The sequence below is a fragment of the Ostrea edulis genome, chromosome 1 (assembly GCF_947568905.1).
Source record: "Ostrea edulis chromosome 1, xbOstEdul1.1, whole genome shotgun sequence".
NCBI classification, from domain to species: Eukaryota; Metazoa; Mollusca; class Bivalvia; order Ostreida; family Ostreidae; genus Ostrea; species Ostrea edulis.
In genome coordinates, this window is record NC_079164.1 from 5650436 (window position 1) to 5677677 (window position 27242).

The 27242-nt window shown below is 38.6% G+C and overlaps 1 protein-coding gene and 1 long non-coding RNA gene across 6 annotated transcripts in view; one reads left to right on the forward strand and one right to left on the reverse strand.

Moving 5' to 3' along the window:
- LOC125664360 (protein mono-ADP-ribosyltransferase PARP12-like) overlaps positions 1-27242 on the forward strand; it is a 45120-nt gene that overhangs the window by 3866 nt on the left and 14012 nt on the right. For 2 of the 4 annotated variants that reach the window (XM_048897076.2, XM_048897078.2), the window contains exon 2: positions 25633-25695. In XM_048897076.2, coding sequence (XP_048753033.2) covers positions 25633-25695 — 63 coding nt within the window. Of the gene's footprint in view, positions 1-466; positions 612-25632; positions 25696-27242 lie in introns of those variants that run through there. The other 2 variants (XM_048897077.2, XM_048897079.2) reach the window with 2 other exon arrangements.
- On the reverse strand, positions 7674-12400 carry LOC130051004 (uncharacterized). 2 transcript variants are annotated; one of them, XR_008799376.1, is made up of 5 exons: positions 11721-12400; positions 10462-10517; positions 8623-8684; positions 8279-8352; positions 7674-8084 (listed from the first exon to the last, which is right to left on the reverse strand). It is a non-coding gene; the product is annotated as an uncharacterized LOC130051004 (long non-coding RNA). The 2 variants fall into 2 exon arrangements; XR_008799377.1 differs by lacking the exon at positions 11721-12400 and having other exon boundaries at positions 10462-10640.

A 27242-nucleotide genomic window follows, 5' to 3' on the forward strand; every position in this document is an offset into this window, starting at 1 on the left:
TCGTTAGAAAACACACATGGATATAGGATTTTTACAGCGTAATGTTAGATGATCCAGCGTTTTCCCATTTTTATCCAATCCTTTACAATGAAAAGAATAAATAAAGCCTATCTAACATCCAAAAACAGATAACTCTGTTTCCAATTATCATGGCCTTCCGTTGACAAATCGATATCTAATTTACAAATAATTCCTAAGATATTCTGTTGACATTAATACTATCTACTTTAATTATGTATTACTGACCAGAAGAATATAACTCTATAACATTTATTTCCTCTTGTTTACCAATCAGCTGATATACCTTTAATAGAGTCAAGGGAAATTTCGCTAACAGTAGTATGTGTACATGAAGGGTGCGATACGAGAATTCTCTGCATCTAAATCGAAAGTACAATTTCGTAAAATCTTTGTCATCGGTAAAGTTTTTATCTATTCCTTGTATCTGTGCCAGATAGCAAGCATAAATTATCGATATGACTCGTTAAAAGGGATAAGATGATGTAAATATATTATGCGATATATCTCTTGCTACCACATTTCGATCATCATCAGATGACACCGCAGAACTAGAAGCTGTAGGTGCTACAAAGAATTTAAAACAATGAGTGGTAAGTAAATATTGATGAGCTATGTAATTAGACTGTAGTTATGGAGGTGCGGATCTAGAAAATTTTCGAAGGGGGGTCTGACCCACGGGATTAAGATTTTGATATCTTTATATGTATTTTGTACTTTTTTATTGTCTGCATGAGGTTTTATAAGTTAGTCACCGATCAAAACACTCTTTAGAAAACAATATAAAATGACCAACGAATTTACAAAGTTTATTGCTATGTGGTATCTTTGATTCTTGACAAGCCAAAAAAGTGTTTAGTTTGATCTTTAGAATTGCCTCTAATTTCACGTGCCTGCAATTAAATTCCATGCTGTTTAATCTGCTCTTTGGTTTAAAATAGAATCAACAGAAACATACATTGTTTTACTTTTTGTAATCAACTGGAATGTTCTTTTCAAAACTAAAATGATTGAGTGCATTATCTAGCGTTAAAAGGGTACCATGTGTCGACGGTCATAACCCCTTGACACGCAAACGACCGTTTCCCTGATTTTCGAAATAGAATAGGCTCACTAAGGGCCGTCCGGGAAACGAAAACACTCACACACAGATATGTTTCAATTACCTAAACGCCGTAAAATGTGTGAAATATTGCCAAATGGCGTAAAGCCGTAATCAATAATTATTTCGCGGTATTTTACCATTTATATAATGTACATAAACAATTTCTGTTTCTAATTCCTTAACAATTGAATGGTTGTATCAAAACCCTTAGATTGAAAATGTGCGATGTGTAAAACTAATGGTAACATTTACGCATCCAATGACAAAGAATGGTGCTGAACTTCAGAAACGTTCTTAGCGGTAAGTAGTGATGAAACGATTGCCGACAATCAATTGTTTATGACTCGTTGATTCCGATTATTGATTCCATTTTAAATAATCGATTATTGTCCATAATAAACGAATCAACAACGCATGCTTTGTAAGAAATATTTATGAAAAGGAAGAAGGCTTTCGATATCATCTTCATTATCATCAATCTTGAAATCAATCAACAGTCATGAAGTTGATAACTAATCCGAGATTATGTAGCGTGCAGCCGTGGTTTCTCAATTTAGACTGAACTACTTGCTTGATTAGCGATGGGAAAGGCTATAAGCCCGTGAACTGATCCGACCGGAAACTCTGTGCACTCAAACACACACAAATTGCATACGTCATACCTTCTACTTTCGTTTTCCTATATATGATGCTGTACTCTGTTCACGGGCCTGATTCTAACACCAATTAAAATGTGATCCAGTTTCCGGGCCTGACTTTAATACTAATTAGGATAAGATTCAGTTCACGGGCCTCTAATTAGGATATGATCCAGTTCACGGGCCTGACTCTAACACTAATTAGGATGTGATTGAGTTCACGGGATTGCTTCTAACACTAATTAGGATGTGATTCAGTTCACAGGCCTGACTCTAACACCAATTAAGATGTGATTCAGTTCACGGGCCTCTAATTAGGATGTGATCCAGTTCACGGGCCTGACTCTAACACTAATTAGGATGTGATTGAGTTCACGGGCCTGATTCTAACACTAATTAGCATGTGATTGAGTACACGGGCCTGATTCTAACACTAATTAGGATGTGATCCAGTTCACGGACCCGATTCTAACACTAATTAGGATGTGATTGAGTACACGGGCCTGATTCTAACACTAATTAGGATATGATCCAGTTCACAGACCTGATTTTAACACTAATTAAGATGTGATTCAGTTCACTGGCCTCTAATTAGGATATGACCCAGTTCACGGACCCAATTCTAACACTAATTAGGATGTGATTGAGTACACAGGCCTGATTCTAACACTAATTAGGATATGATCCAGTTCACGGACCTGATTCTAACACTAATTAAGATGTGATTCAGTTCACTGGCCTCTAATTAGGATGTGATCCAGTTCACGGGCCTAATTCTAACACTAATTAGGATGTGATTGAGTTCACAGGTCTGATTCTAACACTAATTAGGATGTGATTCAGTGCACTGACCTCTAATTAGGATATGATCCAGTTCACGGGTCTGACTCTAACACTAATTAGGATGTGATTGAGTTCACGGGCCTCATTCTAACACTAATTAGAATATGATCCAGTTCACGGGCCTGACTCTAACACTGATTAAGATGTGATTCAGTTCACGGGCCTCTAATTAGGATATGATCCAGTTCACGGGCCTGACTCTAACACTAATTAGGATGTGATTGAGTTCACGGGCCAGATTCTAACACTAATTAGCATGTGATTCAGTTCACGGGCCTGATTCTAACACTAATTAGGATATGATCCAGTTCACGGACCTGATTCTAACACTGATTAAGATGTGATTCAGTTCACGGGCCTCTAATTAGGATATGATCCAGTTCACGGGCCTGACTCTAACACTAATTAGGATGTGATTGAGTTCACGGGCCTGATTCTAACACTAATTAGGATATGATCCAGTTCACGGGCCTAATTCTAACACTGATTAAGATGTGATTCAGTTCACGGGCCTCTAATTAGGATATGATCCAGTTCACGGGCCTGACTTTAACACTAATTAGGATGTGATTGAGTTCACGGGCCTGATTCTAACACTAATTAGGATATGATCCAGTTCACGCGCCTCTAATTACGATATGATCCAGTTCACGGGCCTGACTTTAACACTAATTAGGATGTGATTGAGTTCACGGGCCTGATTCTAACACTAATTAGGATGTGATCCAGTTCACGGGCCTGATTCTAACACTAATTAGGATATGATCCAGTTCACGGGCCTGATTCTAACACTAATTAGGATAAGATCCATTTCACGGGCTTAATTTTAACATTAATTAAGATGTGATTCAGTTCACGGGCCTCTAATTAGGATATGATTGAGTTCACGGACCTGACTCTAACACTAATTAGGATGTGATTGAGTTCACGGGCCTGATTCTAACACTAATTAGGATGTGATCCAGTTCACAGGCCTGACTCTAACACTAATTAAGATGTGATTGAGTTCACGGGCCTGATTCTAACACTAATTAGGATATGATCCAGTTCACGGGCCTAATTCTAACACTGATTAAGATGTGATTCAGTTCACGGGCCTCTAATTAGGATATGATCCAGTTCACGGGCCTGACTTTAACACTAATTAGGATGTGATTGAGTTCACGGGCCTGATTCTAACACTAATTAGCATGTGATTGAGTACACGGGCCTGATTCTAACACTAATTAGGATGTGATCCAGTTCGCGGGCCTGACTTTAACACTAATTAGGATGTGATCCAGTTCACGGGCCTGATTCTAACACTAATTAGGATGTGATCCAGTTCACGGGCCTGATTCTAACACTAATTAGGATATGATCCAGTTCACGGGCCTGATTCTAACACTAATTAGGATATGATCCAACTCACGGACCTGATTCTAACACTAAATAAAATGTGATTGAGTTCCCGGGTCTAACTCTAACGCTAATTAAGATATGATCCAGTTAACGGGCCTGATTCTAACACTAATTAGGATATGATTCAGTTCAAGGGCCTGATTCTAACACTAATAAAAAATGTGATTGAGTTCACGGGCCTGATTCTAACACTAATTAGGATATGATCCAGTTCACGGGCCTAATTCTAACACTGATTAAGATGTGATTCAGTTCACGGGCCTCTAATTAGGATATGATCCAGTTCACGGGCCTGACTTTAACACTAATTAGGATGTGATTGAGTTCACGGGCCTGATTCTAACACTAATTAGGATGTGATCCAGTTCACGGGCCTGATTCTAACACTAATTAGGATATGATCCAACTCACGGACCTGATTCTAACACTAAATAAAATGTGATTGAGTTCCCGGGCCTAACTCTAACGCTAATTAAGATATGATCCAGTTAACGGGCCTGATTCTAACACTAATTAGGATATTATTCAGTTCATGGGCTTGATTCTAACACTAATAAAAAATGTGATTGAGTTCACGGGCCTGATTCTAACATTAATTAGGATGTGATCCAGTTCACAGGCCTGACTCTAACACTAATTAAGATGTGATTGAGTTCACGGGCCTGATTCTAACACTAATTAGGATATGATCCAGTTCACGGGCCTAATTCTAACACTGATTAAGATGTGATTCAGTTCACGGGCCTCTAATTAGGATATGATCCAGTTCACGGGCCTGACTTTAACACTAATTAGGATGTGATTGAGTTCACGGGCCTGATTCTAACACTAATTAGCATGTGATTGAGTACACGGGCCTGATTCTAACACTAATTAGGATGTGATCCAGTTCACGGGCCTGACTTTAACACTAATTAGGATGTGATTGAGTTCACGGGCCTGATTCTAACACTAATTAGGATGTGATCCAGTTCACGGGCCTGATTCTAACACTAATTAGGATATGATCCAGTTAACGGGCCTGATTCTAACACTAATTAGGATATGATTCAGTTCAAGGGCCTGATTCTAACACTAATAAAAAATGTGATTGAGTTCACGGGCCTGATTCTAACACTAATTAGGATATGATCCAGTTCACGGGCCTAATTCTAACACTGATTAAGATGTGATTCAGTTCACGGGCCTCTAATTAGGATATGATCCAGTTCACGGGCCTGACTTTAACACTAATTAGGATGTGATTGAGTTCATGGGCCTGATTCTAACACTAATTAGGATGTGATCCAGTTCACGGGCCTGATTCTAACACTAATTAGGATATGATCCAACTCACGGACCTGATTCTAACACTAAATAAAATGTGATTGAGTTCCCGGGCCTAACTCTAACGCTAATTAAGATATGATCCAGTTAACGGGCCTGATTCTAACACTAATTAGGATATGATTCAGTTCATGGGCTTGATTCTAACACTAATAAAAAATGTGATTGAGTTCACGGGCCTGACTCTAATACTAATTAGGATATGATCCAGTTCACATGCATCTAATCCAATCCTTGTAAACCCTAACCCAGTCCTTGTACAGCATAGCTTAGTCCCTGTAGAGCATAACCTAGTCCCTGTTGAGCATAACCTAGTCCCTGTAGAGCATAACCTAGTCCCTGTAAAGTATAACCTAGTCCCTGTAGAGTATAACCCAGTCCCTGTAGAGCCTAACCTATTCCCTGTAGAGTATAACCTATTCCCTGTAGAGTATAACCTAGTCCCTGTAGAGCATAACCTAGTCCCTGTAGAGTATAACCCAGTCCCTGTAGAGCATAACCTAGTCCCTGTAGAGTATAACCTAGTCCCTGTAGAGCATAACCTAGTCCCTGTAGAGTATAACCTAGTCCCTGTAGAGCATAACCTAGTCCCTGTAGAGCATAACCTAGTCCCTGTAGAGTATAACCCAGTCCCTGTAGAGCCTAACCTAGTTCCTGTAGAGCCTTACACTGTCTTAGCCTATAAAATGCAACTTTGTCTCTGAACAACAGTATCGTATTTCACTGATAATAAATTTTCCATACATGTTTATTATTAGTTTAATCATCAGGCACAATTGAATAGTCTCGTGGGGATTCGGGTTAGAATAGATCCTCAGTACCCCCTTGCTTGTCGTAAGAGGCGATTAAATGGGGCGGTCCTTCGGATGAGACCGGAAAAACAGAGGTCCTGTGTCACAGCACGTGTGGGACAATAAAGATTCCTCCCTGCTCAATGGCTATAAGCGCCGAGCATAGGCCTAAATTTTACAGCCCTTCACCGCCAGTGGTGACGTCTCAATGTGAGTGAAATATTCTCGAGAGGGACGTTTAACAATATTCAATCAATCAATACACAATTGAATAAATACCCAGTCTCTCTGTGTTATAGACTTTTCCAGTCATCTTGAGCTAAATCAACATTTTTGTGCCAGACCCATTTTTGTGTGCATCATAACTCAGTATCTCTATAAATAGTTGAATCTGCAACTACTACATGTAAGAGCTTGACGTATTTGACAGACATTTTTTTCCACAATTTCCTCTGGTACTTAGTCTTGATTTTAATTAAGAAGAAAAAGTTGAACAGATAACAGTTTTATTATTAACACCTTAGACATACAATGATTAAATTATCACATTGTTGTAACCTTTGACATTGAAATATTTTCCAGATACATGTACTTATGAAAGAGCTGGCTCGCATTCTACCTCATGCTCCAAGATTGCGTAGCAATAGTAACACATGATGGCCATATTAGACAGATTGATAATGATGGGTAATCAGATCAAACATCCTTAATATAAATCAAATTTACATAATCTGTTAAGAATTGATTATATATTACTGGGTAATTAAGGGGTCTTTCATGAAAAGAAATGAAACATCTTTAAGTTTTCATAAAACATATGAAACAACAATTTTATCTTTCTTTCAATGATTAATTGGTAAACGCATTAAACGTTTCAATGTTCCATGGGAAATACAACATAACTATTTATTCTATATGTTGAACAAGAGGCCCATGGGCCACATCGCTCACCTGAGCCACCTTGGCTCATATTGAAAGAGTTTTCCTGAATAATTGTATGTAAAACTTTGATTCTCTATTGTGGCCCCATACAACCCCAGGAGGCCATGATTTCAATAAACTTGAATCTGTACTATGTCAGGAAGCTTTCATGTACATTTCAGCTCTTCTGGCCCAATGGTTCTTGATAAAAAAAATTAAATGACCCACCCTATTTTTGTGGTCATCTCCCCTTTGAAGAGGGCATGGCCCTTCATTTGAACAAACTCGAAAGCCCTTTACCCAAGGATACTTTTGGTTAAGTTTGGTTATTATTGGCCCAGTGCTTCTGGAGAAAATATAAAATGTTTAATCATGCACGGACAGACAATGAACAACAGGCGATCAGAAAAGCTCACTTGAGCTTTCAGCTCAGGTGAGCTAAAAAGTATTTACGTATGGAATAATTTTCTTCATATGTGTCGTTTTTCATCCAATGCTATTTCTCCCCACTTTTAAATTAACGTTCAGATTTAAAATGCATCAGAGTTTCCTGTAAATATGCATATCAATATGTGATATATGCCCTTATCAACTACAGAGTTTCATAATACTGCCTTGCATGTTAGTTAAAACAGTATACCCTTTACAAGTCGTTGCCTGCAGTATATAATAACCTCTCTATGATAAGAATGAGTTGAATTAAACAATGCTATAATTCTAATATACAAATGATCCATGTGTACATGTAAACTCTCCAAAGAAAACAATTTAAACAATGTTAATGTTGCTGAAGAAAATTTACCACAAAGCAAAAGAAATGCAAAAGTTTGGCATCGGATCAAGTGCCTTTGACCTTGTTGACAATATACAATTACAAACAAAAGAAATAATAATAATTTATTCGTTTTGTGAGTGCACACTCAGTGGAGGTCAGTGGAGGTGCATCTTCTGTTGGCCTCCTCATATGCCATTCCTGTTTTGGAACAAATGAGAACAACGGCCTCTTTTAACATCACAAGGGGCAGGTAGTGAGCTGCCATTCTGGAGAGCAAACAAAATTCTATGAAAATTTAAACTTTAAATATTGTGCAATCATAATAAACTATACTGTCTTTAAAAAATTTAAAGGTTGAAAAAGCATAACATACATAAATATACTATATTAAATTAGTTTTTATTGTTTCAAGGATGATATGTTTAAGTTCTAGATATGAATTACTGGTAAGTAGCCTTACAGTGGATAATTTAGAAAAATTTTTACTGAGGTCTTCATTTTGCAAGCCTTGCAGTGTTCTGTATTTGGTAAAATCTGAAATAGATATTGAAAAAATATTATATTCAAAACATGATAAAATCATGAACTCTTTGGGAATAATTTATGATTCAATTGCAACTACATGTAGGATCGTCTATGAAATAGACATGAATGCCCTTTCTTGCAGAGTGGTGAGAAATCAACACACAGAACAATAGATGGAAGGAAGGACATAATTTAGATAATTATAACAAACATTATACAACCTAGCCATATACATGCTTGGATATGAAAAGTATCAATATTAAATGGGAGTATCTCTACCCATGACGAGCCTTGCTGCACATCATTCTGTCCCTGAGTATATTTAGAACGTGTTCCAGTTCCTAAAAATAAAAGAGTCGGATTAGAAAGCTTTAATATGTTATGTGATGCACTACTTGTGTAAAAATTGAGCAAACATGTTCATTCAACTTCATAAAGATGTGTATTTTGGATCCATACCCAAAATGTATATTGACTAATTCCTATCATATCAAAGTAATCAAAATGTGAGCTGCTGATTCTTTAGAAAATTACTTTCTTACCAATATATCAATATACTTTCCCCAAAGCAGTAAAGTTTAATATATTTATTGAACGGATTTTTAGCTCACCTGAGCTGAAAGCTCAAGTGAGCTTTTCTGATCACCCGTATTCCGGCGTCCGTCCGTCCGTCTGTCCATCCGTCTGTCTGTCCGTCCGTCTGTAAACTTTTCACATTTTCAACTTCTTCTCAACAACCACTGGGCCAATTTCAACCAAAGTTGGCACAAAGCATCCTTAGGTAAAGGGAATTCTAAATTGTTAAAATAAAGGGCCATGCCACCTTCCAAGGGGAGATAATCAAGAAAAGGTAAAAATAGGGTAGGGTCATTAAAAGATCTTCTTCTCAAGAACCACTGGGCCAGAAAAGATGAAATTTATAGATAAGCTTTATTAGGTAGTGCAGATTCTAAATTGTTAAAATCATGGCCCCCGGGGGTCGGATGGGGCCACAATAGGGGATCAAAGTTTTACATACAAATATATAGGGAAAATCTTTAAAAATATTCTTCTCAAGAACCATTGGACCAAAGAAGTTCACATTTACATGAAAGCTTTCTGACATAGTGTAGATTCAAGTTTGCAAAAACCATGGCCTCCAGGGGTAGGTTTGGGGCCATAATAGGGACTACGGTTTTACATGCAAATAGATATGGAAAATCTTCTGATGTGGACCAAGGTGACACAGGTGAGCGATGTGGCCCATGGGCCTCTTGTTTTATAAACTGGTGGTGTCTTTCATGGTCTTCTTCCTCACTGGAAAAATACTGTTGTCTTGTTAATACATGGTTTTGAAGTGGACATTGTTTTCAGAAGTAAGGATGTAGATGTAAATCATGTTTTCCCCACAACCCCTGGCCAATGGATTTGAATAATTAGGAGCTAGGATGAACTAAAAATTGTCTACCACAGCCACATACAAACAAGAGGCCCAAGGACCACATCGCTCACCTGAGTCACTTTGGCTCATACATATGTATTTAAAGATTTTTCCTATATATTTGTATGCAAAACTTTGATCCCCCATGTGACCCCATCCTACCCCTGGGAGCCATAATTTTCACAAACTGAAATCTGAAATATGTCAGGAAGCTTTCATGTCAATATCAGCTTTTCTGGCTCAGTGGTTCTTGAGAAAAAGATTTTTAAACATTTTCCTTATATATTTGTATGTAAAAACTTTGATCCCCTATTGTGGCCCCATCCAACCCCCAGGGGCCATGATTTTAATAAACGTGAATTTGTACTATGCCAGTAAGCTGTCATGTAAATTTCAGCTTTTCTGGCCGAGTGACTCTTGATTAGAAGATTTTTTAATGACCCCACCCTATTTTTGCAATTTTTGTGATTATCTCCCCTTTGAAAGGGACATGACCCTTCTTTTGAACAAACTTGAAAGCCCTTCACTCAAGGATGCTTTGTGGGAAGTTTGGTTGAAATTGGTCCAGCGGTTCTTGAGAAGAAGTCGAAAATGTAAAACGTTTATGACGCCCGACGACGACAGACAACGGGCAAATTTTGATCAGAAAAGCTCACTTGAGCCTTTGGCTCAGGTGAGCTAAAAATATAAATGCTCACCATTTACGAATATCACAGTTTATCATTCCTTTCGGTGCATGGAGTAAACTGCCAATCTGTAAGATATTTAATTATCAAATACTTTTATGCTATTCTCTAAACTGAGCACACTAAAAACTGTAATTCATATAATACAACACAAGAGATGTTTCTAAAACACATATGCCCCCCAAGTTGCAAAATTGAAAGGGTTGTACCCGTGCCTCATTTAATTGATAGTAGTTACACCAATTCAAAATATTGAGCAGACAATACCTTCCTATGTCAAGAGTGGACTGACCATGTGACCTAAGAATCAATAGGGGTCATCTACTCCTTATATATGCTGTACAAGTGTACCAAGTTTGTTGTCAATCAACCAATTAATTCGTAAAATATAGGAAACATCCCCCTTAATGTATTGAATAGTATGGAGGAGAAAGCATGGGCAGGAAGATAGACATGAACTCTGATAAGCCATATAGGAGGAGAAGCGTTCACAAACTATTTTATACCCTACACCCCTCAGATCCACTTTAACTTTAAGGATAGCAATTGGATCCTCCTGTCCCTACAACTTGCACATCTACAAATGGCATTGAAGCATTGTACAAATTCTCAAGTCTATCAGATAAGCCATAAAGGAGAAGTGTTCACAAGGTATTTTAACATCTTCCACCCCTTTTAGATCCACTATATCTTTTAGGAAAAACTTTGGATCCTCCCATTCCGACAATATGCACATCTACAAATGACAATTAAGCATTGTACAAAGTTTCAAGTCTATCCAATAAGCCATATGGGAGGAGAAGAGTTCATAAGCTATTTTACATCTTCCACCCCTCTTAGATCCACTATAACTCTTAGGAAAACAATTGGATCCTCCCGTCCCAACAATATTCACATCTGCAAATGACAATGAAGCATTGTACAAAGTTTCAAGTCTATCTGATAAGCCATATAGGTGGAGAAGCGTTCACAAGATTTTGTGACAGAAGGAAGGACGGACAGAAAGTACAAATACAATATGTCTCCCCCTGGAAGAGGGAAGATATAATTATATGAGTGCATGTTTATATACACACAGCACTAAACATAACTTAAAGTAATTCCACCCTCCTATGATGTCATCAGATTTTGCAAAATCAATGATTTATTTAGATTTATGCATGATAGGAACATAAATTTTGTTAGTCTTTTCCGATAGTTATTGTAAAAAAACAACCTGTTAAAACAAGAGGTACTGTGAGCAATGCTCACTAAGAATACCCCTCGCTTACCCCAATCTCCTAAAGGGTGTTGGAAATAGGTAAAACTTCAATATTATGATCCAAAAGGTATCTAGGAACACAGCATCTCCATGCGATGAAAAAAGCCATTAAAGAATTTAAATGGAAACCATATTGCTACTTTGATGTCCAGTGCGCGTGACCTTTGACCTTTTGACCCCAAAATCGATAGGGAACATCTTCATCCCATGGGTAGTCCATATATATGATATGGTGACGGTAGGTGGAAAGGATAATGCTTTAGAGCCCGGAAACCATTGCGTCTACAGACGGACGGACAGACAGACGGACAACCCGATTCCAGTATACCCCCCCCCCCCCACAACTTGTTGCGGGGGGTATAATAAACTATTTCAAAAGTCTAAGTTATAGATGAATAATCAATGATACGATTTAAATCAAAATAGATGTGTGTAACATTTCACTATAAAGAGTTGTATGAAAATGTGATTTGTGGAAATAAATAATAATGCTATAATTCTAATTAGAGGCCTGTGATCTTAATCACATCCTAATTAGTGTTAGAGTCAGCCCCCTGAACTGGAGCATATCCTAATTAGTGTTAGAATCAGGCCCGTGAACTGAATCATATCCTAATTAGTGTTAGAATCAGGCCAGTGAACTCAATCACATGCTAATTAGTGTTAGAATCAGGCCCGTGAACTCAATCACATGCTAACTAGTGTTAGAATCAGGCCCGTGAACTCAATCACATTTCAATTAGTGTTAGAATCAGGCCCGTGAACTGGATCATATCCTAATTAGTGTTAGAATCAGGCCCGTGAACTGGATCATATCCTAATTTGTGTTAGAATCAGGCCCGTGAACTGGATCACATTTTGATTAGTGTTAGAATCAGGCCCGTGAACTGGATCACATTTTAATTAGTGTTTGAATCAAGCCCGTGAACTGGGTCATATCCTGATTAGTTTTAGAATCAGGCCCGTGAACTCAATCACATTTTACTTAGTGTTAGAATTAGGCCCGTGAACTCAATCACATTTAATTAGTGTTAGAATGAGGCCCGTGAAGTCAACCACATGCTAGTTAGTGTTAGAATCAGGCCCGTGAACTGGATCATATCCTGATTAGTGTTAGAATCAGGCCCGTGAACTGGATCACATTTTGATTAGTGTTAGAATCAGGACCGTGAACTGGATCATATCCTAATTAGTGTTAGAAGCAGGCCCGTGAACTCAATCACATGCTAATTAGTGTTAGAATCGGGACCGTGAACTGGATCACATTTTAATTAATGTTAGAATCAGGACCGTGAACTGGATCATATCCTAATTAGTGTTAGAAGCAGGCCCGTGAACTCAATCACATGCTAATTAGTGTTAGAATCAGGCCCGTGAACTCAATCACATGCTAGTTAGTGTTAGAATCAGGCCCGTGAACTGGATCACATTTTAATTAGTGTTAGAATCAAGCCCGTGAACTGGATCACATTTTGATTAGTTTTAGAATCAGGCCCGTGAACTCAATCACATTTTACTTAGTGTTAGAATTAGGCCCGTGAACTCAATCACATTTAATTAGTGTTAGAATCAGGCCCGTGAACTCAATCACATTTTGATTAGTGTTAGAATCAGGACCGTGAACTGGATCATATCCTAATTAGTGTTAGAAGCAGGCCCGTGAACTCAATCACATGCTAATTAGTGTTAGAATCGGGACCGTGAACTGGATCACATTTTAATTAATGTTAGAATCAGGACCGTGAACTGGATCATATCCTAATTAGTGTTAGAAGCAGGCCCGTGAACTCAATCACATGCTAATTAGTGTTAGAATCGGGACCGTGAACTGGATCACATTTTAATTAATGTTAGAATCAGGCCCGTGAACTGGATCATATCCTAATTAGTGTTAGAAGCAGGCCCGTGAACTCAATCACATGCTAATTAGTGTTAGAATCAGGCCCGTGAACTCAATCACATGCTAGTTAGTGTTAGAATCAGGCCCGTGAACTGGATCACATTTTAATTAGTGTTAGAATCAAGCCCGTGAACTGGATCACATTTTGATTAGTTTTAGAATCAGGCCCGTGAACTCAATCACATTTTACTTAGTGTTAGAATTAGGCCCGTGAACTCAATCACATTTAATTAGTGTTAGAATCAGGCCCGTGAACTCAATCACATTTTGATTAGTGTTAGAATCAGGACCGTGAACTGGATCATATCCTAATTAGTGTTAGAAGCAGGCCCGTGAACTCAATCACATGCTAATTAGTGTTAGAATCGGGACCGTGAACTCAATCACATGCTAATTAGTGTTAGAATCGGGACCGTGAACTGGATCATATTTTAATTAATGTTAGAATCAGGCCCGTGAACTGGATCATATCCTAATTAGTGTTAGAAGCAGGCCCGTGAACTCAATCACATGCTAGTTAGTATTAGAATCAGGCCCGTGAACTCAATCACATGCTAATTAGTGTTAGAATCAGGCCCGTGAACTCAATCACATGCTAATTAGTATTAGACTCAGGCCCGTGAACTGGATCACATTTTAATTAGTGTTAGAATCAGGCCCGTAAACTGCATCATATCCTGATTAGTGTTAGAATCAGGCCCGTGAACTCAATCACATCCTAATTAATGTTAGAATCAGGCCCGTGAACTGGATCATATCCTAATTAGTGTTAGCGTCAGGCCCGTGAACTCAATCACATCCTATTTAGTGTTAGAGACAGACCCGTGAAGTGGACCATATCCTAATTAGAAGCCCATGAACTCAATCACATCCTAATTAGAACCCAGTGAACTCAATCAAATCCTTATTAGTGTTGATTCTGTACCTCCACTTACAAAAGATTTTTAATGTGCATCTCGGGTACGAGTTAATACTAGACCTTTAGTAAAAACGAAAGTAAATTGTATGACGTATGCAATTTGTGTGTGTTTGAGTTCACGGAACTTCCGATTGTATCAGTTCACGGGCTTATAGACCCTGCCATTAGCGATGAGAGTCCCCTAGGCTTTATTCCGAGATACTGAACAGTGGTTGGCAGTAAAATTATTTGAGACAATGATCAGTTCAAATGATTAGCTATTTTACAAAGAACAATGAAATCACGCACAATTATAGAAAAGTTTGATCAACTCAAAATTACTCACTTCAATTACTCAATATTGCTCAATGTTTGTCTTTGCTCAATTTGACTCTGTATTAATGAGATAAATGTAGCGGAAGTAATGGTAAAGGTGAGTAATGTATCATTCCTATGTAAAGTATTTAATACTGACTTTGTTTAGGAAAGACTTATTCAGCCACGTCTATACCTTACCGTTGTTAAGCTTTCTCTTTTAATCGGTGTTCTTCTTGGTCCAGAGATGTGTGTGTAAACTGATGCTGATTGTGAAGATTTAAGGTGCAGACTGCCCAGTAGGGGCCCTGCTACACTAGGTTTGTTGCGGCGAGGCGACGATGGTGGTCGACCTTCGGATCCCCTGGAAACAGGGACGGGTCTTCTTGAAGATCCAGGGATGGTTAGGTCCTCCAGAAGGTAGTGGATGGGTCCATATCCTCTTCCCAGAGTCCATCGCCCTAGGATTCCCACAGTATAGTCGGGTGATGGGCTTCTTGAAGGTAGCTTGCTATTCTTCATCTGTGGTCGATCGACCTTCGGATCTCCCTCAGTAAAATCGGGGAGACGGTCTTCTTGAAGACTGTGTTTAGGAGGCGGCAAAGGAGGAACGGAGGGAGCATCCCATCGGATCCAGTGCAGAAACCCACCAGCTCTGTGCTTGAATTTGTCTAAATAATTTAGATAGTCGCCTAAATTTCCTTAGTTACTGGCTGAAAGCAGAAGGATAGTTGTGTGTATGCAAATGTATTTATGGCCGAAAGTGTTTAACGTGGAGTTGACAAGGCTCGCACGTCCATTACTTTATGAGAAAGCCATAGAAGACGCGTTAGACCACTGTCTTTAATAGATAGTTGGCCTCTTGCATCGATGCGTTATTGTATAAGGATTTACTTGATAAATTTAAGTGTATGTGTGTCTAATTTAAACTATAATACAGAGAGCTTTATACCCTATTATGGAGCATACGCTTATTGATAATACAGGGAATAGGATTCTGAATCCTATATTTTATCCAGGATATGCCTGGATATATTAAAATAGCTTAATAGGCCTAAATGGGAAATTTAATATTAAGGACTTAGGGGTTTTGTGTTTGATTATTGGCTGTAATTTGTGTTATTTTAAGGCAAAACATGCATGTTAGTATTACTGTTTATATTTTTATTTATTTGTGGGTTTTTTGTTGTTTTTTTGTTGTTGTTTTTTTTTGGGTTTTTGTTTTTTTTTGTTTTTTTGTTTTTTTACATTATATAAAAGGAATTAGTTGAGAAGGGTATGTTATTTGGGTAAAAGTATAAGCATAAACTGCCAAGGTAAGTGATGTGTTTATGGTATGTCTGGGTGTTTTGGTGAATAAATCTTAATGGCGGTGGGCATGTGTTATTGCCGGGAAACTACAGTTAGCAGAAGTGACTGATACCTGCAGTAGCCCTTAAAGGTTAAAATGTATAACTGTCAGCCACTTCCGTTACCAGAGGTGTTGCTTCAGGAGTGTCAGACAGTTGAGGGTGTAAGTAAAGCGTTAATGAGACATTTGACACCGGCCCAGGGTTAAGCCCCGGACCACTGCCAGCAGACAACTTCTGACCTGACATAGTACCAACGCCACATAAACCGCTACGATGATAGAGAATAATGAGAATGAGAGAAGATGCCACCAAAGGCAAGTGGTCGAATCCTACCCCAACTGGGGCATCTCTACAATAAGATAAGGAGTTCGAGCCAAAAGCAATTAGTAGAACTTAGATATTGAGTATGGATGGATGTGATGCAGCGTATCCATGAGGCAATTGGCACCACCACAAGGTTAAGCCCCGGGCCACTGCCAGCAGACAAATTCTAACCTGACATAGTGCCAACGCCACACAAACCGCTACGATGAAAGAGGATGAGAGAAGATGTAGCCAAAAGCAAATGATCGAATCCTACCCCAACTGGGGCATCTCTACAATAAGATACGGAGTTCGAGCCAAGAGCAATTAGTCACACTTAGATGTAGTTAGTATATCCTGTGGATGTGATAAAGTTTAATATTGCTGGTACGATGGTGCTAATGTTGCAGGCGGATATGGTTAGTAGGGTGTAAAGGTCAAAGGTAGTGACTCCTGCTGCATGTAGTGTTTGTATGAGGCTTGTTCTATAGTGGTTGTGAAGTGGACAGTGTAAAAGGTAATGGGCGATTGTTTCTGGCAGTGTGTACATTTGTTGTTTGTGTGTCTGGTGTACTGACCTAAATCGCCCAATAGATTGGTTGTTCCTACCCTCAAGCGTGTGATGATTTTGTCATAGTGTATACAAGGTGAAGATAACGAACAGTGATCAATCTCATAATTCCTATAAGTAATACAGAATAGGTAGTTGGGCAAACACGGACCCCTGGACACACCAGAGGTGGGATCAGGTGCCTAGGAGGAGTAAGCATCCCCTGTCGACCGGTCACACCCGCCGTGAGCCCCATATCTTGATCAGGTAAACGGAGTTATCCGCAGTCAAAATCAGTATGTGCCAAGAACGGCTTAACAATCGGTATGAGACACGTCAGACAGCATTTGACCCAATGTGAGGTTGTATTGACGAACTAGATCGTTATAACGACCATAGAATTTGCGAAGTGCTGACTTCAATCGAGACTGTTGAAACCCCTGTACCATCAACTTGTTTGTCAGTAGCTTACCTCGATTTAAAAACTGTAAACTATGTTAGAGTGATATTTGAGAGGTTTTGAGGATGGGTTGGATTAGATTTTAGATATGAGTTTGGTGTTTGAGTTAGTTGTTGTTTGTAGATGCCAGTTATAGTGCGATGTATGTAGCTGTAAATTTCTCTGACCCCTACCAATATGTCATATCTAACCATGTTATGACCTAGTGATTGTTTTGCAGTGTTGTCGACAGTCTCGTTTCCTTGAATGCCGACATGTGAAGGTATCCACTGGAAGTGGATGTGTTGGTTATATTGTGTGGAGTGATGCAAGAGGGTGAGGATGGAGTTTGACATGTTTGTAGTGTTTGTAGTGCACTAAGGGAGTCACTGAGAATTACCGTTCTCCGATATCCCTTATTGTGAATGTATTTGAGTGCAGCAATTAGAGCGATTATCTCCGTCGAGTAAACAGATATGTTGTCCGTGTATCTATACCCCTCCTCTATGGGACCGCTGGGGTCATAGATGGCTGCACCCGTTTTGCCTGTGGTGGGATCTTTACTTCCACCAGTGTAGATATTTTGGAAGCCTTGGTAGTGTATGTCTATGTGTTGCAGTGCAATTGCTTTGATTTGTAATGGGTTACTGTGCTTTTTGGTGATTGCACTGCCGATATTGGTGCAAACTGTAGGAGGAGGAAAAGTCCATGGAACCATTGGTAGCAATTGTTTGGTTGGTGACTCAGGTAGCCCATAAGTGTTTGCATACTTCCATATTTGGTAACCAAATCGTCCATTTCTCTTATCCTCCCCAACCTTTCGTTGGATTTGATGTCAGTGTATGCGTATGTATGTGGTGCTTGCAATAATGTATTTGTAGGATTTGTTTTGTCAGAGGAGACCCTAACTAACCCAGTACCTTAGAGAAAGTTGTAGTCTGCGTAGGTTAAGTGGTAGTTCTCCCGATTCCAGTAGGACTGTGCTTTTGTCTGTTTTGTGGTGATTTCTAAGTGCAATTCGGAGTGCCAACTCTTGGATCCTGTCCAGACTTTGAAGATATGTCTTGCAACCTGAGTTGTAAGCCTGGCATCCGTAGTCAAGTGTAGATTTGTATAGCATTAGAAGAGTTTGTTTGTCAGCACCGAATTTTGTGCCTGAAACACAATGCATAATATTCAGCATTTTGCAGCATTTAATTTTGAGTTTTTCGACGTGAGCTTTGAATGTCATATGTTCGTCGAAGATGACTTCCAGAAAGGTTACTTGTGATTGTACCTTGATGGGTTGATTTCTTAGGTAGAGTTTTAGCTGGGATTTGTAGTTAGTGTGCCTTGGGTTAGTTTTGCCAAATAAGACTGCGACATTTTTAGGTTGCGATAGCTTGAAACCCCACTGGATGGACCAGTTTGAAATTGAGTCTAGAGTGCTTTGAAACCTAATGTTGATGATTTTAATAGAGCGACTTGTGTGGTGAATTTGCGAGTCATCTGCAAACTGGAAGAGATCAGTCACTTGGTATCGTTGTTTATGGCGTTGTATTGTGGATGATAAGTCGTTGATCATGAGATTGAAAAGTGTGGGACTGATAACAGAACCTGTGGTGTACCATTGTCCAAGGTGTGCGGATCCGAATTGGGCTGGTTTACTGTGACCTGTATTTTCCTGTCTTTGAGGAATGACCTGATGAAGCAGAGTGTGTTGCCAGTGATGTGGAACTGATGACGAAGATTATATATAAGTCCATCATACCAGACCAGATCGAAGGCTTTAGAGATGTCGATGAAGACCGCTCCTGTGTATTGACTGTTTGCCATTCCTCTTAGTACTTTGGTTTCCAGCTGGACAAGATTGTCTATTGTAATGCGACCTGGGCGGAATCCATTCTGTGCAGGGTCGAGTTTGCCTTGTTTATCAGGAACATGGTGATTCTTGCCTAGTTTAGGTATTGGAATGACTATGGCATTTCTCCAGCATGTTAGAAATTGTTTTTCTTTTTAAATAGTTGATTGTAGAAATGAAGTATAATGTTCGTGAAATTTGGAGGGAGGTGTTTTAGCACGAAGTATGTAATTTTGTCCCCTCCTGGTGCAGTGTTTTTGTCATGTGTGAGAGTTTGCCTGAGTTCGTGCAATGTAAATGGTAGATTGAGTGTTCCAGTGTTGGGACCTGTGTCTTTGACGTGGAGTTTGTGTTTGAATCGGTCCCTGATTAGTGCATATGCTAGATCAAGGTTGCTATTGTAACTAGCTTGTTGAAATGTTTTAGCAATTAAATTTGCCTTGTCTTGTGAGCTGTATGCATTTTGTATTCTTGGAAGAGTTGTCCTAGTGTTTTGCCTAAACTTGCTTTGACCTTTCTCCAGACTGTTGTTGTGTTTGTACGCCAGTGTAGTGTTGAAATAATGTTTTGCCAGTGAGTTTGCTGTTCTTGGAAGATGACATGTTTTGTTTGTTTACATGCTCTGTTGTATTCTGCCTTGGAGATGTGTCCCTGCTGGAATTCCTTAATCCTTAAAGGCTTTCCTGCTAGCTTTCCTGGCTTGAGTGCAGTTGTCTGTCCAAGCAGGGTTAATTGGCCTGGTGACTGTTTTACCTGAAGTTCTGAGTATGGAGTGTCCAGCTGCTTGAAAAATAGTCTTGTTGATATTGTCTAGATATTGATATATGTTGTTATACCCTATAGCTTCGAGCTGATTGGATAGTGACTGAGCATTATCATTGGCTAAAATCTAGCTATTTGTTTGGTCAATGTATCGGTAACTTTCAATCCACTTCCGAATTCACAACTTTAGCTCGAATAAAGGAATATATAGGAATACATTTATCACACAGAGATAATGCCAAATTCGTTTCAATTACTCCAACCCTTACCCACACTTTTTTATTGTGACATGTACAAGGGAGGGGGGGGTCAGAGCAGACTCCATAATGAAAAGTGGGGATTCTGCGACACCAGCTAGTGTCGTTGCTTTGCCTACCTTCTACAACTTTATTTCTAATCAAGATATGATTCAGTTATCGGATGAGCATTCTTCAAGTTAATCATAACCATGACACAGATTTGAATTTTGTGTATTTGTGTGCTAACTTCATGCGCAAAGAAATCGAATGACAAGGATGCGACTGAACTTAAAGTGATGCTTCATTTGTAAATATTGCAGTTTTTACACGGCAATAGCTGGTAGAATATTCATGTAATAACCGAATGCTAGCGTTTTGGATGGTAGATCCGCGAAATAAAGTTGTATAGCTTTCATTCATATGTCGATTTAATATATCCCTGTGAGCTCGAAATAAAGGACACCACAGAGTCGTGCACTTCTGCTTCATACTTGGATATTTTATTGAAAGTAGACATTAACGGCAAACTAACAACTCAACTGTATGACAAACGGGATGATTTCAGCTTCTCCATCGTCAACTTCCCACATTTATGTAGCAATATTCCATTATCACCTGCATATGGTGTTTATATATCTCAACTGATTCGATATGGAAGAGCTTGTTCTGGGTATAGTCAGTTTTTAAATCGAGGTAAGCTACTGACAAAGAAGTTGATGGTACAGGGATTTCAACAGTCTCGATTGAAGTCAGCATTTCGCAAATTCTATGGTCGTTATAACGATCTAGTTCGTCAATACAACCTCGCATTGGGTCAAATGCTGTCTGACGTGTTTCATACCGATTGTTAAGCCGTTCTTGGCACACTGATTTTGACTGCGGATAACTCCGTTTACCTGATCAGGATATGGGGCTCACGGCGGGTGTGACCGGTCAACAGGGGATGCTTACTCCTCCTAGGCACCTGATCCCACCTCTGGTGTGTCCAGGGGTCCGTGTTTGCCCAACTATCTAATTTGTATTGCTTGTAGGAGTTATGAGATTGATCACTGTTCGTTATCTTCACCTTGATAGGAGTTATGAGATTGATCACTGTTCATTATTCTCACCTTGCATAAGGTACATCTAGGTAATGCAGCGACACTAGCGGATGTTGCTGAATTCTAACTTTTCAATATGGAGTCCGCTCTGACTTCCCCCCCCCCCCCCCCCCCACCACCACCACCACCACCAAACATGTCAAATCGCCAATCGTTTGGGTAATAAAATTGATTAGGAAGCTCAGCGGCGTTTGGGCGTAAATAAGCGGGGGCTTGGGGGGGGGGGGGGGCAGCCCCGATACGTCAAACTGATCATGCAAGTCTATGACATAGATTTTTAAAAATAATTAAGCGAGGATGTTGGGGCCGGCCCCCAATTCGGAAGTGTCTTTGGCCAGTTTGGGCTAAAATGTCGATTAAAACGGGGTTTTAAAGTGTTCTTTCCCAATGTCCAACTCACTAAAATATTTTTCGTAAATAGAAAGAATCAATATCGTTTCTCAATCCCAGATGAAATTCAGTTTCCTTACATCAACATCAGTGACGATAATATTCAGAAGAATTAAGTAAGATAAAGCACACGAGACGATTTGCTAAACAACGGATTCTATCTATTTTGGAACATAAACTGTACGTATTTTTGCATTGTGTTTTCATTTTGAATTTAAAAAACTCTTTTTAAAAACCAGGGTTTTTTAAACTTTATTTTATACAAGAAATTCAATTCTGGACTTACTTTTGCAGTTTCCTGCCGTTTTAACGATTTTACCGATCGCTCACTCGATCGTGTATATATATATATATATATATATATATATATATATATAAGCACTAAAATGACCAACAACACGAACAACAGTGAATTGTCAAATTTTCGGGACAACCTTTCCTTTCCTCAGGACGATAAAATATTTACATAGAAAAGAAACCTAAATAGAAAAGGAAACTGAAACTAAAACTTATCAGCTTTTGTAGCTTAGTTACAGTTTTAGTTTCCTTTTCTATGTAAGAATTTTATCGTCCTGAGGAAAGGACAGGTTGATCTGAAATTTTGACAATTTTGTTGTTCGTGTCGTTGGTCATTATTAGTGCTTTTTATATCTTTTTTATTTGACCTCGTATCTACTATTATATCCGACACTTTGGATGTTGGGTGTTGTTGGACTATAGTGTGATATATATATATATATATATATATATATATATATATATATATATATCATTTATACGGCGCCAATTTTGATGCACCAGATGAGCAATTCGACAAATGATGCCGCTTCAGTGATGCTCAAGCCGAAATTTTGGAAATTCGAAGTAACAATAAACTTGTAACAGCTAAAACGAATGCTAGAGTGCCAAAAATAGGAGCCAATTTCATTCAAGGATAAGAGCTATGCATTAGAGAGACAATCCTCCATTTCGAAATGAATTTCTAAATTTTATCTCAGCAATTAAATATACATCCGTATTTTCAAGGTAGTAACGAAGAACTTAACTACTAAACCGCCTCTAAGGTGAGAACCTCGTAAGTTGTAAGAACTTGTGTTCAAACCTGCTGTAATAGAATAATTATGTTCAAACCAAACCCCTTTCGCGGCACTTATTTTAGCGCCATATTTTGTTGACCGATATACTTGAGGTGTTCCTGGAATTTTTTAGGGTTTCTTAAAACTAAAGACAATGTGGATTTCATGGCTAGAAAAACACATCCATTTAATTCCTCGTTACTAGGCTAAATATATGTGTATATGTTGAACATATTTACAATCCTAAAAAGAAATAACCCCCAAATAACAAACACTAGATGAAACCCCGCGCAATGACATTGCATTGAGGTAGGACTTTTTAATGCGTGTTTGAATAGTTGTTCACATGTACTGAATGTAAGATATATTTAATTCAATTGAATTTAAAAACAATTTATGAATGATTGCATTGCACGTATTACTTCTGCCAGAGTTATTGATATCGATAAAACTGAATTATTAGGAAGTCACTTGGATCTCAAAATTAAATGTTTTTATGTAATATAAATTCTCTCTCTCTCTCTCTCTCTCTCTCTCTCTCTCTCTCTCTCTCTCTCTCTTGAGAATTAAATAATGATTTTACGAATGCAATTGTAATCCGTCATGCCGAATAGTTGACCAAAGACAAAGTGAACGGTCGTTTATAATTTCAAAATTTGAAACTCGGTATTGCGAATGTGTTTATAATGTTAGGTTTTGTCCAGTGCGACAATTTAAGAATAAAATTGTGAATGCACGTCGTTTCTTCCCGTCAAACACAATGATCAATTAAAACGTAATGCACTACATGAATGACAAACAGAAAAACTGCTATATTGTAAACAGTAGCCTGATTCCATAAGGCTCACTATACCTTGAAATAGTGTCTCAAATCAGTATGAAATGATTTAATCATGAAAGATATGATGATATATCATAAGTATGTATGTCGAAAAAGGCAAAATTATGCAATTTTTGAATTAAAAAAAACAACAACAAACAACATTTCCAAACTTCATTCCATCAGATATGAAATAAAGACTTTGTAGGATTTGAATTCGGGATCTGCAGTTCACCAGCCCGATGCTTTAACTACTGACCAAGGATGATAGATAATGAAATCGATTGATGCAAGTAATTTCACAAAACATTTAAACACCATTTCGTGACGTGACATGAGTATCGTGACGTAATGCTATAAAGAGTTGAAGGTTTAGCGAAAACAGAACGGGTGACGTAGTCTTTTAAAAGCTTTAACTGGACTGATTCCCGATTTCCCCCAAATTTTGTTTTTCTCTTTTAATTATCAAATAGTTTTTTTTTTAAAATATGTATTGATAAAATAATGAAAATCATTTATACTGACAATTTTGAAAAATTCGAATACACCAATTTGCTCTCAACCTCGCTTTGAAGATCATCCGGACTTCAAAGGTTTTTTCATGCTGTTTCTGAGACTTTTAAATGCATATTTACATCACGTGATTTTAAATGACATTAAAAGTGCTGTGTAGGAAAATATTTTATACTCCTTAGGGGTTCTACACTCGCCTTTCAAGTATGAGATTATTCCCTGCTTTTTGACAGATTTTTCTTTGAAAATTCACGAGTAAATAAGACAATTGAAAATGTATCAAGTATAAGATCTAAATCGCCCGCCATGTTGTTGACGAAGTCTGGAAACATGTGACTTTCGTTGTCATCGGTGGGCGGGGCGTGGAAGCGTGAATTCATGTAATATTGGTACATTTTAGTTCACCTCCAAAAAGTTGATAAGAACCAGTGGAGTCACATTCACAACAACTTAAAGGGACTGGTTTACGATTTTTGAAAAAAATAGTTTTCATATTTGATGTCAAACATTAAAAATATAACTGATTAAATGATGACAGTCAAAATTTTGAACTTCTGAACGCAAGAATAAAAGCAATATTTTAGCCTTAAATCTGTGTTATGTAAACATGAGAAAGATATAATAAACTTAGATCGATATCCATTTCTTTTGAAAATTTCGTAAACATAACATACCGCAATCTTTGTTTACAAAACAAATAATAGACTCTCTAAAATGAGCTTCTGTAATGATGTATAACCATGATTTTTATGTGAAATCTTTTAAATACATTAGACAATAGATTTTGATCATTAAAAGTGAAAAACAAAATTTTGGGCGAAATCGTGAATCAGTTCCTTTAAAGTTTACATCCAAGTTTCTTATTTCTTGTTCCGTGAGGATCCGAGTTAGAATAGAGCCTCAGTACCCCTTTATTTGTCGTAAGAGGCGACTAAATGGGCGGTCCCTTGGATGAAACAGCAAAAACCGAGGTCCCGTGTCAGAGCAGGTGTGGCACGGTAAAGATTCCTCCCTGCTCAAAGACCGTAAGCGACCAGTATAGGTCTACCTTTGCAGCCCTTCACCGGCAACGGTGACGTCGTCATATCAGTGAATTTTTTTTTCGAGCGGGACGTTAAACAATATACAATCAATTAATCTTATTTCTGTAGATAAGTGAACTACACTCAAGAAAACTTCTAGCATGAAAGGTAAAGAATATCAAAACTCCTAAAAGCAATACAAAATAGAGAGTTGGGCAAACATTGGACTCCTGAATATTATACACTGTATATTAAACTTTGAATATTGCTGCGGTCCAATAATTCTTGCCACCGGTAGAGGACTATGTATTGCCATGCAATGCTCTCAGAATGCTTGTTTGATTTATGATTTTGAACTGTTGGAACCAGTAGGAATTGGAAATCTTTGTTTTTATTTACTCAGAACAGAGAAGTAAAGTTAGAGGAGGACGAGGATCTGGAAGTTCCGATGACAATGGACCTCGCAGTGAGTATCAGTAAATTAGAGGATCTGGACGTGCCGATGACAATGGACCTCGCAGTGAGTATCAGTAAATTAGAGGATCTGGACGTGCCGATGACAATGGACCTCGCAGTGAGTATCAGTAAATTAGGGGATCTGGACGTGCCGATGACAATGGACCTCGCAGTGAGTATCAGTAAATTGGGGGATCTGGACGTGTCGATGACAATGGACCTCGCAGTGAGTATCTGTAAATTGGGGGATCTGGACGTGCCGATGACAATGGACCTCGCAGTGAGTATCAGTAAATTGGGGGATCTGGACGTGTCGATGACAATGGACCTCGCAGTGAGTATCTGTAAATTGGGGGATCTGGACGTTCCGATGACAATGGACCTCGCAGTGAGTATCAGTAAATTAGAGGATCTAAACGTAAAGGTCAAGGGTCAAACTTGACATAAGAAGAGACTGTCCGCTCTATATCTTGAAAATCCTTTGCTTGACAGACATCAAACTTGGTACACTGGTACATCTCTATAAGTAGATGACCCCTATGGATTTTGAGGTCATATGAACCAAGGCAAATTGGACATAAGAAAATAATTTCGCTTCATAGGTTGAGAACCCATTGCTCTACAGACATCAAACTTGGTACACTGGTACATCTTTAGGAGTAGATAACCCCTATTAATTATCAGATCACATAGTGAAAAGTCAAGAGTCAAACAACTGGACATAGAAATATACTGTCTCCTCAATATTTTGAGAACCCTTTGCGCGACAGACAATAGACTTGGTACATTGTAAGGAGTGGATTACCGCTATTGATTTTGAGGACAATGGTCAAACTGGACATAGAATGGTACTGTCCACCAAATATATTGAGAACCCTTTGCTTGACAGAAATCAAACTTGGTACAATGGTATATCTTTAAGAGTAGATGACCCCTATTGATTTCGAGGTCACATGGTCAAAGCTTAAGAGTCAAATCCCGTGGGGATCCGGGTTAGAATAAGTCCTCAGTACCACTTTGCTTGTCGCAAGAGGCGACTAAATGGGGCGGTCCTTCGGATGATACCGCAAAAACATTAGGTGTGGCACAATAAAGATCCCTCCCTGCTCAATGGGCATAAACGCCGAGCATAGGCCTACATTTTGCAGCCCTCCACCGGCAGTGGTGACGTCTACATATGAGTGACATATTCTCGAGAGGGACGTAAAACAATATTCAAACAATCAATCAAGGGTCAAATTGGAAATAGTAATATATTATCGTCTGTATTTTAAGAATTATTTGCTTGATTTGACACCAAACTTGGTACACTGGTACAGCATAAGGTGTGGATGACCCCTATTGATTTTTAAGTCACATGGTCAATCCACTTTGGACATACATTGTAGGAAGATATTGTCTGTTCAGTATCTTGAATTGGTTTGACACTACTAATAATTAAATGATACATGTGTATAACCCTTTTCAATTTTGTACCATGGGGGCATACAGTACACGACACGAGTTTTATACACCCCACCGTGGAAAGACCACGGTGGAAAATCCACGGAGATACAC